General features: G+C 36.8%; 2 protein-coding genes across 3 annotated transcripts in view; one reads left to right on the top strand and one right to left on the bottom strand.

The window, feature by feature from the left end:
• LOC127527635 (uncharacterized) overlaps positions 1–15,780 on the top strand; it is a 286,851-nt gene that overhangs the window by 195,349 nt on the left and 75,722 nt on the right. The gene's annotated exons all lie outside the window — the stretch shown is intronic.
• brwd1 (bromodomain and WD repeat domain containing 1) overlaps positions 2,440–15,780 on the bottom strand; it is a 216,081-nt gene continuing 202,740 nt past the window's right edge. For both annotated transcript variants that reach the window (XM_028800205.2, XM_028800203.2), the window contains exons 39-41: positions 15,366–15,527; positions 11,885–12,040; positions 2,440–5,199 (exon numbers count right to left, since the gene is read on the bottom strand). In XM_028800205.2, coding sequence (XP_028656038.2) covers positions 3,167–5,199; positions 11,885–12,040; positions 15,366–15,527 — 2,351 coding nt within the window. In that variant the 3' untranslated portion in view covers positions 2,440–3,166. The remainder of the gene's footprint in view (positions 5,200–11,884; positions 12,041–15,365; positions 15,528–15,780) is intronic.

The following is a 15,780-nucleotide window of genomic DNA, read 5'->3' as shown; positions in this document are numbered from 1 at the left end:
AATGAATTAAGATTTATCAAAATGTATTAAACAATAAGGAACCAATTACATTATCTGTTTCTTTAACCATCTGCACCATTGGAAACTACCTAACATCTGTTTATGCACAGACATATATACATTATAACAAGGTAACATTGATGATAATAATGCTGTCAAATTACTTACAAGTAATGCTTTTTAAAGGTTCAGTGCAGACAGTTGGAATGAAACTACATCACATTGGTAAATGCTGATGCTTTTAAAGGCTCAATGTGAATGGATGAAATGAGGCCGTATCATTGACAATGGAATGTGATTGTATACTGCGGAGGACAGAACGTGAGTGCATTATTAAGGATTATTATCAACAGGGATGACTTGAGATTGCACAGCCATGTGACATTTACTATTTATTTTTTTACAGATGTCTGCTGAAGACAGATGGCAATTCATATCTTATCTGGGAAACACTATATTTTAATGTTGATAAAAATTGCAGGAGAGGATTTATCAAGGTAAAAAAAAGGTATGCAAATGTATTCAGGTACAAGCCAGAGGAGACAGATGGAGACTCGCACCTGGGTACCAATGTTCAATGATACTGCTCGTGGCTGCAACTGTGGGTCTTTCATGTTAAAAAAGAAACAAAGAAAAATATCAATCACTTGTTCTGAATAGAGTTTTGGAGATGTAACAACATGGATATTTGAAATGAAGTAATTTAAGAACAGTCAAGGAAAGAAAGGAGTGTGACATGCACACTGATAAAATAATTTAAAAACACAACACCAAGCAATGTCGGCCTTGGCACTTCAACTGTTAAGAAATTCATACATGTATATGCTTATTTTCATTTAAATACTAATCTGTCAGTGTATGTATCAATGACTAACCAGCATCTTTATTACCAAAGCTATTGCCAAACCTTTTATTGCTGAATAATGATGTATACATTAGCAATTATGCTGCATAATTACTGGTAATCTGTTAAATTAAATAATGTATTTGCTGCATAAAATACAAGTTCTCCTTACAATCTGGAAAATATATATTTTTTCAATTTGTACGTCTACTGTTTGTTCTCATTAGTTTAATACATGCTTGCATTTGAATGACGAAGGCAAATTAATGCAGCACTGTAAAATTAAATTTAATTTCAAACTACAATAAATTGGGGAATAACATTAAGACATTTGGTTTAATTACAGTACTCTGTGACAAAGCATTATAAAATGATTTTGAAATATTTTCAGTTCGTACAATTACTGCTTGTATTTGGTGATTCAGCTTCAGTAAACAAACTGGCAATCATATCAGCAACATCAATGAGCAGAAGAAAAAAAATGCATAATTAGGAAGTTTCCATATATAACTGTACCAAATATGCTTTTATGGGTAGCAACTCAATTACACAGCTTCAATAATGTTGATGGAAAAAAAATGGGGACACGTTACCAGCACTGTTCAGACCAGGAATCCTTATGCCCTACATTATACTGACTTTGCAAATATAATCTAAGTTAAAATATCTCTCTATATAAAGCAGTAAGACATCCATGCTCTTCCTGAGGCAAAATGTCGTTCAGCATCCACAAGAGAACGGTAATGTTCGATGAAAAAAAGCAAGTGGCCAGCATAAGATATTAAGTTGTATGTTCGTGTGTCTGGTTATGTGGCATCCACAACAGGGCTGGAATGTCAAGCAAAGACAAGGCAACAAGAAGCACAAAGATGGGGGGATGTAAAGGGTAGAATGTTTGATGAAAAAATGTGACAAAATATACAAACAAAAAGGATGCAAGGCATATCTGGTGAAAAGAGCTTTGTAAATATTAGATGCGACTGAAACAGACTTACCATTAAGCTCATTTTAATAAACGGGCATTTTGCTATGCTAGTACTGACAATAATCTACAAAAGATGTTAAATTTAAAACTTGTACTATAATAACTTACATCAATATAAATGATAGTATGTTATAAAGTTTACCAATAAAGGAGATAATTCAAAGTTCAATTAACTAGTTAAATTAGCAAAAAATATAAGAACAGTACTTGACAGTATGCAGGTTTGCTTTTTTTGTCAAAATGATGTTTCAGAGGATACAGTGGCTTCAATATTCTTTGGGGGTTTTTCATTTCAAAAATAAAAGCTATGGGAATAATTACAAATTTTAATTTCAAATATTACAAGATGAATGAACAAAGGCACAATCCTTTGCATACAGTAAACTTTTAAATTACAAGACTTTGAAAGTAGAAAAAATCCACCATACATATGCAAATGCACATGCCTTAAGAATACTCAGTAATTTATATTCAACTTTTTGATAAAAATATTGAAAATGTTCACACAAGACATAAGTAGGTACATAGTTCTAAACAGCACATATTTATTCATTGTAATTATCCCTGAGTTGCTGATGTAACCCAACATGTTTTAATAAAGCAGAGACTCTTATGTAAGCCAGCAAAAATAGTTTAATTCATTTATATTACATAGCACCCACAGTGTTAATGCTCTACACATACAACTCACTGGATGAGAAAAAAAGCACAGTGTGTTTTTTTATTTTATTTATTTTAGTAAGGGGGAAATTGATTTTTTTGCTCTTGCAAACTCACTTTTGAAGATTTAAAGCCCCCAAATGAGGCACAACATGGCATTAGTATCAAACTTTTCAAACTTGGCAAATAATGCCTGTACATTAACAGTCAAATCCCTACAAATGTTTTCTTTTTCACAGAAAATATAAATATAATCCCTGAATAAACAAATATATTCACAGCAGTTTGTTATAGAGTTCCAGTGCTACTACCCTTGTGGGCAGGAATGTCAATCTCATTCTTAAAGGCTGTAATATTTTACTGTAGCATTTCATTGTAAGACAAATGATCATCTTACCAATTTATGGATGAATTAAGAGCTGAAGTACTCTGTGAACACACACATCTTGGAGGACTACCGTATATTCCAAATTTCCTTCTCTAGATAAATCCAACCTCCTAACTTTTAAATTACTCCTTATGTATTTAAACAGACTACAAAAGCACCATTTTTGACTATGCTCTTCAACAGCCATCTTTTCATTTTATTGTTATTAACCCTGGTTCCTATTCTAATGGAGGTGCCCATATGGGATTTCTTTCAGCCCATAACATTATAGTCAACCATCATTGTGAGCTCAAGGCCTTGATGTTCTGCCAGATCGCAATACTATTCCTTTATTACTTGCAGACTGCTGTTGTCTTCTTTTACTTCTCCGCACAGTCTTTGGATTCTGTTGTATATTATAATCACTGTCACTGTTGTCCCTGTAGTCTGATCCAGAATCTGAAATACAAGACTCTGGCTTGAAGCAGGAGTCATTGCTGCTGCTGCTGCTGCAACTACTACTACTACTACTACTGAACAAACATTTTCTTTTCTTTAGAGTTTTAGAAGACCGAGAAGATGAAGTCTTGATATTTTCTAAACTGTCTTCTCTTTTAGAAACAGTTGCAGGTGGCAGCTCAGTATTTTCATTACATTCAATATCTGAATTGCTTGCAATATCCAATTTGCTTCTTTTTGCACTACCATTGCACTTTTCCAAATCACATTTTCTTGTGTCCAAACTATTTCCAGAATCAGAACCATTTAAGCATTTTCTTTTCCTAGTTTTATTATTAACATTATATTCATGCTGACCATTTCTATCGACTTCTGCCTTCTCCGATTGCAAAATACTACTTTTCTTTCCATTTTCGTGAGCTTTCTTACTGCTGCAAGGTAGTATTTCCTCCTCTGACGATGTTACTTCAGAAGACATAGAATCTGAATTAAGTTTACAGCTTCTTTGCGGTTTTTTCTTTGTGAATATTATTTCCTCACCCTCAGAGGGTGATGTGTTTTCTGGAGGTGCATTCTGAATATGGCCCTCCTTGAAGTGCAAGCTTTTACTTGTCAAATCACAGTCTGAGGGTGTCTGGGTTTTGAACTCCCCTCTGCTAACTTTAAGAGGAGACTTGAGAGGTGATTTCCTGTTGGTGCAATCTATTTCAGTTTCCAAGTCAGTTTCTTCCAAATAAGAATATTTCTTTTTAGCTGCTGCTTCTCTGTATGGAAGTTTTCTACACAATGCACTACTCCTCCCACCATTTTCAGAACCTTCCATTAATCTTGTTTTTGATGGTCGGTTACGCAAGGATCTTTGGCTCATTTCCTCTTGCTTTTTTTCTTCCTCCGAATTATTTGTTTCATCAGAAGAGCTCAAAATTCCTTTCCTTCTTGTACTTAACTTAGGAATTGCTCTTCTAGACATGTTAAGTTTTATTTTTGATTGGTGTTCATTGTCACAGCTTAGTGGAAGTACACCAGAATTAATATCCACATTTTTGTTACACTCTTCACTACAGTTACTGCTTTCACTGTTGGATAGGAGTCTGTTTTTAGACCTCTTTGCTTTACTTTTTTCTGTTTTTGAGCAAGCATTACTTTTTTGAGGAACGACTTTTTGATGACTGCATTCAGGCTGCAAACTGTCTTCAGAACCAACACTTGCTCTAATTTTTCTGTATGTGGATCGGTAAGACTGGCTATTTGCATGTTCATGTTGAGTTTCCATTTTGGAAGAAATGCAGTTTGCTGCATCAGTACTTTCCTCACTATCAAAGTCAGATGCACAGTCCTTCTCTAATTCCAATGCATTTGTGGACATAAATGTTTGAGAAGGATTACTACAGACTGGGATTTCTCTCTCATCACTATGAGAATATTCTTTTGATCTTTTATTTCTTAACAGCTTATTTATGATAACTCTAACAGACTTTGCAGGAATTATTTCTTGGCTGCCAGACCCATCGTGTTTATGTTGTTGATCACTTCTGAGTCTCTCTTCAGATGTATCACATTCCAGTTCTTCATTGTCAATACTACCTTCCCTTGTTATATTTTTTATTAAACCTTTTTCATCTGTCTGCCGGTGCAGATGCCTTTTGCTAGGCTTAGGACTTTCATTTTCTGAACCAAACTCTTCCTCTTCCCAATTACTCATCAGCTTCATTTTGTTCACAGCAGCAGCGGCAGTCTTTCTAGGTGCCTTTTGTCTACATACACGAGTCTGTTTATTTTTAAAGTCACTTTCTTCATTTAAATGCCAAGATGACTCGTCAGAGCTGCTGTCTACTTTATACTCTCTTCTGTTGCATCCTCTTCTTCTAAGTTGCAATCTGTTGCCTATTAAGAAATAAGACATGTATAAATTATACATACACCATTTACTCTAGATAGAAAGTGAACAATTCTGTAAGTCCAGGTTCATCAATTGGCAGCCCACATGTAGTGCTTATGTTGCTCAAAATCATCCTTTTCTAACATGTCTTTTCAATTCTATGAAAAATATGTAGAATCTGTAAACATCAGGCATTTATAAAACTGGACATGTGAGGACAGTTTGAATGGGACAGGCGGTCAATACAGGTTAGCAAGGCACTCAAAGCCAGGGAGACAAAATGTTTTAACAGAATTAAACAATTAATTGCAGGTCTGCCACTATGACCCTACATAATGGTAGACATATTACTTAAAAATCCTGCCTGGTTTAGTTTAATAAAGTTTACATAACGCAGCTCTTTCAAAGTAAAGACTGCTTTCATTATTTCTACATTCACTCCATTCTGAATTAAGTGTGAGTTTGTGACCAATCAGCTGTGAGTTGTAAACTGCTTTAAACTTTCTTTATGCATTTATATGTGTGAGTTACTCAGGACAGCAGTATCTTATTTTATAATGCAGCACCACAAATTAACCCAATAAAGGAATTTAATCCATATATTATATATATATAATGGCTACGGCTACACTTGTCTGTTCAATTGCCCATCCATTTTCTAACCAGCCTATCTGGTACCTACTGTTGTTCTACAATTATGTTTGAATTTTACTGTTAAGTGATCTAAAACATCCACAATGGCCAGACATTCATGTGGCTTATGATTGCAACACTCTGAAAGCATGAGGCATATGACTCTGATGAATTTCGAATGTATTAACAGAAGCACATAACTACTGAGCTGCCTAATAAGCAGAGCTGTTTAAACAGTATACTTTAACAGCATAATTAACACTAATTGTTTACTAGGCAGTGTTCATTAATGTCATAACTGAAATGTGATAAACATGTTAATACAAAAGAAAATGGGATACGGCCTTCAGCTAGGAGTTGTGTCTGCAGGTAGAATCAGTCCAGTTCAATGGCTAATTCAGGTTTAGTACGAAAGCAAAGCAAAAAAAAAAAAACTCATTACTTTTGTGTAGCACTTGGAAAACAACACAACAAAGGAGATTTTACTGAATTTTGAAACAATGGATTAAACTTCAGATGATAAGTTTGAAGTCACAGATGTTGCCTTAAAGGTGAATAAATATTAATAAAAAGATGAGATTTGGAACATTAAAGCAACAGAAGTGTTTGAAATTTCATTTAATTGGACTTAAAATATTAAATATCTTTCACCAAGTGCTATTATCCAGCTAGCATAAATCTCACAACAGCATATTTACAAACTTGACACTGTAATTTACTGAAAAACCTGATTTGAAAAATGTGTTGTTACAAAAGAGTTTGTGTAAATGAAAGCATCCTGAATAATAAAATATAAATAAAACTGATATTCACCAATATATATGGCATTAATATTATGTCTTAATTTTTATTTTATAGTATTGATGATCATATCATACTTAATAAACACTATGTTGAAATCCACCATGTCATCATCTCGTGTAGACTAACATGTGTAATGTGAATGAGTGGGTGACTGAATGAGATTGTTCCATGAGTGAATGAAAGGAGTGTGTCTGTTAACCCCCTTGGCATTAACCCAAAGCATCTGTGGGCTTGGAATTCTAGATAATAATTGTGAAGCCCGAGTTAAAAAAAAAAAAAAAAAAGAAAAAAAAAAAAGGAATATTTCTATGTGGTTTGCCACACTAAAGTAACTAATCAAATATTCATAAAAGGGGCAAAGCCTTCAAATGAAAACACGCAGTGGCATGTAACCACAAAGCAGAAAAGGCAGTTTTAGAACTGAAATAAGACCATCATATGAATCAAGTGATATGTAGTGATGACCAACCTGCCATGATGTGTTTGATAACTTCAGTCACCTAACACTACAACAGGGTGCAGTATCTACATGGTAGTGAAAAGAACAGAAAGACATTAGCCTCCTAAGCACTGTTCACAATGCAGCAACCTTCATTGTTCATGTCATGGTAAATATGTAAGTCACTAATCCTTGCACTGTGATAGCCTACAATGGGTATTATCACTCTTACGGATCAGGCACCGACATTCTAACCTCTCATACACAAGTAGCAGAAAAAATATAAGTGTGCAAAGAAACACTCTTCTACTGTTCTGATTGTGAGGTTGGCTCTGTGTTGATAACTGTTTCAAAAAATATCACAAGAAGGACGTGTATCAAATCTGCAACAGTATGGCAGTGGATACTAGACATACTGCATCTTTTCAACCGCATCTGTGTTGATGTTCCGGTATTTACATGTTTCTGTTACACGTAGTAACATTTTTTTCTTGTTGTTAATTGTTGGATTGTTTTTCCAGGGTCAATCATTAACACTAAGGAGACTAACAAGACTGAAAGGTATGTGGGAGTGTGTATGAGTGTGTGTACAGGGGGGGGTCTTTGTTATGGTGGGGTCTGGCCCAAAGAGTATTTTCTTTGTAATAACTTCGCCTCAGGTCAAATCTAACTGATGAAATGGACTTACAGCAGGGGTCAACAACCCCTAATTTTATCATAAATAAGGGTAACCGAGTACAATTAAAAATTTTATTCAGAGAAGAGAATTTCCACAGATATTTATTTTTTTACTATTCTGTTGCCATGTTAACCATAGATGCCCATATGAATGGTACTGAAAATGAAAGGATTTTTCTGAAATGGCTTTCCAAAGAGATGTCAAAAATATAATTGGCAAAATAAAAAAATGCAGAAAATTTTTTGCATATACCATACACCATACCAAGGAACAGTCCTTACAGATGATGCTGCAATTGTGACCTGCTGGGCAGGCTACTTTGAGTAGCTGTTTAAGTCTGATTCTCCGGCTAGGGTGTTGGACATCTCTGGGTCCACAGTTCTTGAGGCTGATCCTCCAATTAACTGTGAACCCAATCTCACTGAAACTGCATGAGTGGTGAACCAGATGAGTGTAGGAAAGGCTGCAGGGATTTGTGGTTTCCGAGGTGGTAAGGCTGTCCTCCTTGCTTTGCAAGTAATCTTCACTTCCATTTGGGAGACGGGTGTCATCCCAAATGACTGGAAAAAGGACTTGTCAGCTCCGTCTGGAAAGGGAAGGGTGATCACCTGGATTGCAGCAACTACAAGGGAACAACACTGCTCTCGGTGCCAGGTAAGTTCCTTGCTAGGGTCATCCTCATTAGGATTTGTGATCAGTTGCTCACTTTCCAGAGACATGAGCAGTCTGGCTTCATTCCTAAGAAGTCTACCATCGACAACATCCTGGCACTGAGGGTTCTCATGGAACATAAACATGCATATCGGCAGAATTTCTGTATAGCTTTTGTCGATTTTCGTAAAGTGCTCAACTCAGTTGATCGAGCGGCCCTGTGGGAAATCCTGAGACTTGACAGGATCCCCCCACCAAAGTTGCTGGATATTATGGCTGGCCTGGAACACTGGTATTGTGAATGCTGTGCACAGCGGAGGTAGAACCTCTGAGGTTTTTTTTTTTTTTTCTCAGTTGATACTGGGGTTCGTCAGGGGTGTGTTCTTCCTCCTACTCTGTTCAATGTTTGCATGGACTGGGATGTTGGAAGGGTCGTGGGGTCCAAAGGCTGGTGGGCATCTGTTGGCGGAGAAACACTGAGTCATCGCGAAGAAAGATTCACTGAGTCTTCGTGGATTCAATGGAGGCTCTGATCGGGGCTCCCGAGAGACTTAGAGAGGAGTCTGAGTGTCTGGGCTTGTCAGAGCCCTGGATAAAAAGCAAGATCTAGGCTTTTAATGACCTACTAGACACAGCCATCAACAGTGTGTCTGTCTGCAGAGAGAATGTTGACCTCGATGAGAGGTTTACTTACCTCGACAGTGACATTCATGTCTCTGGTGACTCTTCCTATGAAGTAAGCACACGGATTGGAAGAGCATGGGGGGGGACATAAGGTTGCTGGATAGGGGTGTGTGGCGCTCCCAAAATCTTTGAAAAAGGACAAAGGTCCAAGTCTTCAGAATCCTGGTGCTTCTTGTTTTGCTATGTGGTTGCAAGACATGGACGCTCTTCAGTGACTTGAGACAAAGTTTGATCTCCTTCAGTCCTGTGTCTCTTCTGAGAATCCTTGGGTACCGCTGGTTTGCCTTTGTGCCAAGCAAGCGGTTATGCACGGAGTCACAAATGAGGCACATTATCTGCATTGTGAGGAAGTGCCAGTTATGGCACTACGGTCATGTGGCACGATTCACAGGATCCTCACTGTTGAAGACTCAAGTGGCTGGACCAGGCAAAGGGACACCCATGTAACACCTGCCTGTGGCAGATAGATGGAACTGGACCGCGTGTTTACCTGGGTTGTTGCAAACCAGGATTCCAAGCTATTTTGTTGTGTGCCTGGTGCGGCAACACACTGTACCAGTACATGCTCCCCAACCTGACCTACCATACACATACTGATTAGGGTTTTATTAAAATTATACAATATAAACGTTTTGTCATTCGTGAAGAGATTAAGGATAGGCATGACACACTATAATTATCTGTAATTCGAATTAAGTGAGGCAATTATTAATTGTCTAATTTCTCACTCTGAAACAAAAGGGAAATCTGATTCTGAGAAACAGGTAGAACAAAAAAAAAAAAAAAAAAGCTATGAATCATCCTTACCAATAATCAGTTATCATGGAGGCATGATCTTGAATATAAAATCTTTGAAGACCAGTAATAAAACTACTCTTCAGGTGGAGACTGAAAGCCCAAAGCAGACTTCTCCTAGGCATGAAATTCTTGATTAACTGGCATTTTCTTCCATTATTTTTGTCCAGAATGGACGGAAAGCTAACAACCTCAAAATATGTTCCCCTCGAGTTTATTGCAAGATGTATTTAAATATATTAAGTATATATGAACCACTTTTTGTCATCAGCTATACTAACCAGTTCTGAGATAACTGAAAGGACAGTTACAATATACTACAATTGCAGTTACCCAGACTTTTCTTGTGCAGAACGGTTCTGCTTACTCTTTCTTCTGTTATCTTCTACAGCTTTGTTTCTTAACAAAACAAAACAAAAAAACACTAAAGTTTAAGAAAAACCCACTTACTAGCTTAGCCTGATATCACTTAATTTGCAAACAATATCAAAATGTATGATCTTTTTGCTGATGCAGCCAGGACAGCTTTGTGATGTTAATTATTGCATCTAAGATCTAGGCTGATGGGCTAATGAACAGAGTAAATATGCTTTTGCCGTCTTTCACAAGGTCCAGCCTTTAAATTCATAACATATGTTTGGATAATGCAAAATCCATGTGGAGACTCCGGTTTTCATTTTGTTTGTCTAATTGTTGCAGTCAGAGTGGTAGGCATGTACCCTTCTTAGAATTAATGAGCATTTCTTTCTATGGTAAATACAGCAGTGAGGATAGTTGCAGAATGCAACTCTTTATTAAAAGAAACCCATCCATCCATCCATTTTCCAACCCGCTGAATCCGAACACAGGGTCACGGGGGTCTGCTGGAGCCAATCCCAGCCAACAGAAATTTGGTTACTCTCACTGCTTGAGGTTATAGTCGCTAGAATATTGAGGTCTGAACACCAGGTATCCCACAGGTCCAGATATTAAAAACTTGTGGTGTGGTTGGTTGTGAACTGTCTACAACTTCTAGAAGAAAGTTTGTGTTGGGGTTCAGAAACTAAATCCTGAGACTCAGCCATAGCCACCAAACAACTTTCACACTTGCACAGATATGTCAATACATGTCTTCATATTGTTCATATTTAAGGTGGTCTTCAAAAAGCTTAAACAAGGTAATATAAGAATAAAAGTACCACGTGTTACTACTGCTTGCCTTTTCAGTCTGTGTATATTTTCTGACCAACACCTTTATTTTTTGCACTTGCTATTAAGGCTAGCAACATACTACAGAACTCTCTCTACATGACTTTTAGTCAGAAAGCATATCAATTTTAACCATTAGTTGCTGAACCTCCTTGCCTCTAAGGGTATCAAATTGTATGAGTTGGAACCACAAAATATTAATGATTTACACAATTTCCTACTGACTTTTCAACACTGTTGCAAATCTTGTATTTTTTTGTGAAAGCAAGAGAAAGTCACTTCATTTTGGCAGCTCATCAATGTTTAAGTATTCTGCCTTGAAGCCGAGTCTTACCAACAAAAAATTTTGTTATGTGTATGCATAATGACAATAATGAATTCTATCTATCTATCTGAGTTTTTTTTTACTAAGACGTCCAGCTTGCACTGCTATGGTTAGCAGCAAAGCATGACATACAGTGGGGCAAAAAAGTATTTAGTCAGCCACCAATTGTGCAAGTTCTCCCACTTAAAAAGATGAGAGAGGCCTGTAATTTTCATCATAGGTATACCTCAACTAGGACCTCCTATGGTTGGTGTACCAACCACAATACTATCAGAAAAGAAAAAGGCAGACCTACGATACACTAGAGGAATTTAACCTTTCAGATGGCTTGGGGGCATTTAAGAGTTCCCCAAGAGATGCCTGACACTACGGCCAGAAGAAATGTAGTCTAGGCTGGCAAGTTCATAACGCTGCCAACACAACCCTCACCAGGAAAAGCAGGCAAATAGAGGGTGAGTGAGCACTCAACAAATATTATAAAACTTCCCTTACCTTGTTTTTCTCTGTTCTGTGCAGCCTTTTTTTGCATTATCCTGTAATACGTTGTGGTTTCACCTAATTTCACATTTTTGTATTTGGAATGTGAAGCGTCTGAAGATGTTTGTTCAGTTTCTTCAGAGTGGAAAGAGGATAATTTCTTCTCTGGTTCTAAAGGTTCAAGGAAAAGACATTTTTACTTATGAGACTTAATTATGAATGGTTCTGTAAGAAAGGAAGTAATTAAAGTCTAGTTTTCTAATGTCTATTGGCATTATTACCCTTGCCAGACAAATAATTCACAAGAGTAATAAAATGTATTTATGAAAAAAATAACTCGGCCCCATTGAGTGCCACCCTCATACTGAGAGGGGCAAAAATGTCAACTGCATTTATATAGCTTGGTCCAAGTTGGTTTTCTCTGGGACTTTGAACTTTGGTTTTGATTGAGTTCTAATAGAATGGTTGTATAAAAAAATGAACTCTTTGTTCACTAAGAGATACATAAAAATCATGGTGCTATATTACAAGGACTGTATTGCTCAAACCAAATATAACTATTACACTCACATAATTTCTTCCAATAAAGGTAACACCAAGTCACTGTTTCCACTGCTTAATAATATCACACAACCCCCAGACTTTTTACCATCTCATCTTTATTCAACTGCTTTCTGTAATTCCCTTATGTCATTTTTTTAATGAAAAAATCTTGAGGATACACCAGTATCTCAGCATGAATTCCTTCAGTACTTCATTTGAATTTCATCCACCTACTCACTCATTTACCTCCTTCCAGCTTCATACTTTCTCAGAAATCTCAGATCTTGTCCGTAAGTGTAAGCCATCCATTTGTCAGTTGGATCCCCTTCCCACAGTTCTGGTTAAAGCCTACCTCTCTCCTCTGGTCCCCCTTATTTCTGCTATAATTCACTCCTCTCTCACCACTGGAACTGTTCCTTCATCTTTCAAAACTGCAGCAACAACCCCAATACAAAAACCTGGTGCCAATCCTACTAATTGCAGTAAATTTTGTCCAATTTCTAACCTACCCTTCATCTCCAAAATTCTTGGGAAAATAGCTATTCCAAGTCATTCCCATTGATCGCATAATAATCTGTTTGAACAGTTCCAGTCTGGTTTTTGCTCCTCCATAGTACAGAAAAGGCACTAAATTACTAATGACCTCCTCATGGCAGTTGATTCTGGTTTAATCACTATTCTCATTCTCCTTTATATGAGTGCGGCTTTTGACACTATTTGTCACACCAGTCTCCTCAATAGATTATCTCTTAGGCCGCACTCCGTTCGTTCAGCTCAAAACATCCCAACCCACCGCTGTTACTTCAGGTGTGCCCCAGGGCTCTGTCCTGGGGCCCCTCCTCTTTATTATTTACCTCCTTCCCCTCTGCAATATATTTCGTAAATATAATATTAATTTCCACTGTTACGCTGATGACACCCAGCTCTACCTCATTAGCAAACCTACTTTTTCCTTCCTACCCTTCTCGCTTATTGACTGCATAGCAGAAATCAAATCCTGGTTCTCCTCAAATTTTCTTAAACAGTGATAAAACAGAGGGTCTCCTTATTGGTACAAAATCAACATTGTCCAAAACTGATAATTTTTCATTTGTTATTGATAACTCCCCTGTTTCCCCTTCCCCACAGGTCAAGAGGGTGTCATCCTTGACAGTACTGTATCTTTTCAGTCCCACATCAATAACATCTCCAGGACTGCGTATGTCCACCTGCATAACATTAATCACATTCACCACTCCCTCACTCCCCACACCCTTATCACATTTCTTGACTGGATTACTGCAATTCCCTCTTCTTCAACTGGTCCAAAATTCAGCTGCCCGCATCATTACTAGAACCCCCCCCCCATTTACCATATCACTCCCATTTTGCAGCAGCTTCATTGGCTTCCGGTTAAGTTCAGCATTGATTTTAAAATTCTCCGCTTAACATTCAAGGCTATCCACAACTTTGCCCCTCCATATTTGTCTGACCTCCTCCATGTTGCCATTCCTTCCCGCACAATTAGATCCTCTTCCTCCATCCACTTGACTGTTCCGTTCACCTGTCTTACCACCATGGGGAGCAGAGCATTCAGTTGTTCTGCTCCCCAGCTCTGGAACTCACTACCATCTGAACTCAGAAATATTGATTTATTTTCACTTTTTAAATCTAAACTTAAAACTCATTTGTTTAAGACTGCTTTGTCTCTTTGATTACGACTGCGCTGTCTGATTTGTATTTTTACTTTTTGTTTATAATGTGACTTTTATCTTTTGTTTGGTGTCCTTGAGTGTTCAGAAAGGCCCTAACTGTAGAAATGGACACTTTCAGGTGAGTAGCTATTTTTTTTTATAACCATTCCTTGAGTTATGAAGGGCAACACACTTCTCCTTAATTTGGATTGAGGGTTCTCTTTTCTTTGCCATGATGATGGCTGGCGAAAGAAATTTGGTTCTATGTCTCCTCACATTTGTATCCCAGTTAATCAGGAAGTCATTGATTTCAGCTGGAAAGTTCCTATACACTCCAATCAACTTAATTTCCAATTTAAGTGGGAAATATGCTTCAATTACATTGTTTCACATTAATTTCCATGGGTGCCAACAATAGTGGCACATGTTTTTTTTTATTTTTTTTTTTTATAAATATTTATTTCTTGATGAGGGCTTTATTTTTCTTTGAATTAACTTGTTTTAATTGAAAGTCAGATGTTTCTTATTTTTTCAGTGCAAGATGACAGAAAAAAACAGTTTGCTGAAGAACTAACACTTCTTACTAATTTTTACAAGGGATGCCAATAATAGTGGAGGGCACTGTATTAACAGAAGATGATGTGTAACTGCACGATACACTTCAATTGTGTCTAAATTATATTTGAGCATCATAAATACACAAATCTGAACCAAAAGATTTAAGAAAGTACAGTGGGTAACTGGGGGCAAGCAGCTGTTAAAAGAATTTTATGTATTAAACAGGCCTAACTGGTCACTTAATGTATGTAGGATTTTTATTTCTCACCCACTGTTAATCAAAATACTGTATTAATGTTTAAAAAAAAAAAAAAGCCATCAAAACATTTTACTTTTACATTTATGTAAAACCATTACAATTAAAATATTTTCTTTAATATATATTTCACACTGAAATCAGGAATATTAATTTTCTTTCTGAAAAGTCTGCAAAACCACCTCAGGTAACTTGCATTTTTGGATCAATTTCATAAATTTCATAAAGCATATCAACTCTACAAGGATCAACCAGCTCTGCAAGAATTGTGAGGAGAGGAAAGGTATTAATCAAGCCCACTAGCAAACTAACAGTGCTTCAACAAACCTGCAAAGTAGAAGTGGCAATATCTCTTATATGTTCTACTTTGAAATGTTAAACTGAATTAGGGAAGAGAAATTATGTAGGTAGAAGAACAAATACAATTTCTGTATTTGTTCAAAGAAACGGGAAAAAATCTTCTCACCTTGTTGTTTCCTGTTTAATGCAGCCTTATTTCGAGTAATTCTACTGTAATTATTGGGTACTGTAGTTTTTCCATTCTTATCTTTTGGATCAGAGTCTGAAGACGTTTTTTCATTTTCCTCTGAATGGTTAGATGATAACGGAGTGTCACTATCTGAACCTTCTAAAAGAAACAAAAACACAAGAATGGTATACCACTGACCTAATTCTGCGAATCTAAAAGAAATTCAGAATGTAAGATATGCAGTAACCAGAATTTCTGATGTAACATTTATAACAAGGCATACAAGGCAGGAGAATTTCGGACCAATAGCTTATCTTGGGAGCTGTAAAGAAAACCATAATTTTAAACAGTAACATGAAAAGGCATGAAGACAGGCAACAGTGAAAAAAGAAAAGATGGGCCAAGGCTTATG

Source organism: Erpetoichthys calabaricus, chromosome 4 (genome assembly GCF_900747795.2).
Source record: "Erpetoichthys calabaricus chromosome 4, fErpCal1.3, whole genome shotgun sequence".
Lineage (NCBI taxonomy): Eukaryota > Metazoa > Chordata > Cladistia > Polypteriformes > Polypteridae > Erpetoichthys > Erpetoichthys calabaricus.
The sequence above is the reverse complement of the archived record's forward strand: the minus strand, read 5'-3'. Positions and strand labels throughout refer to the sequence as shown.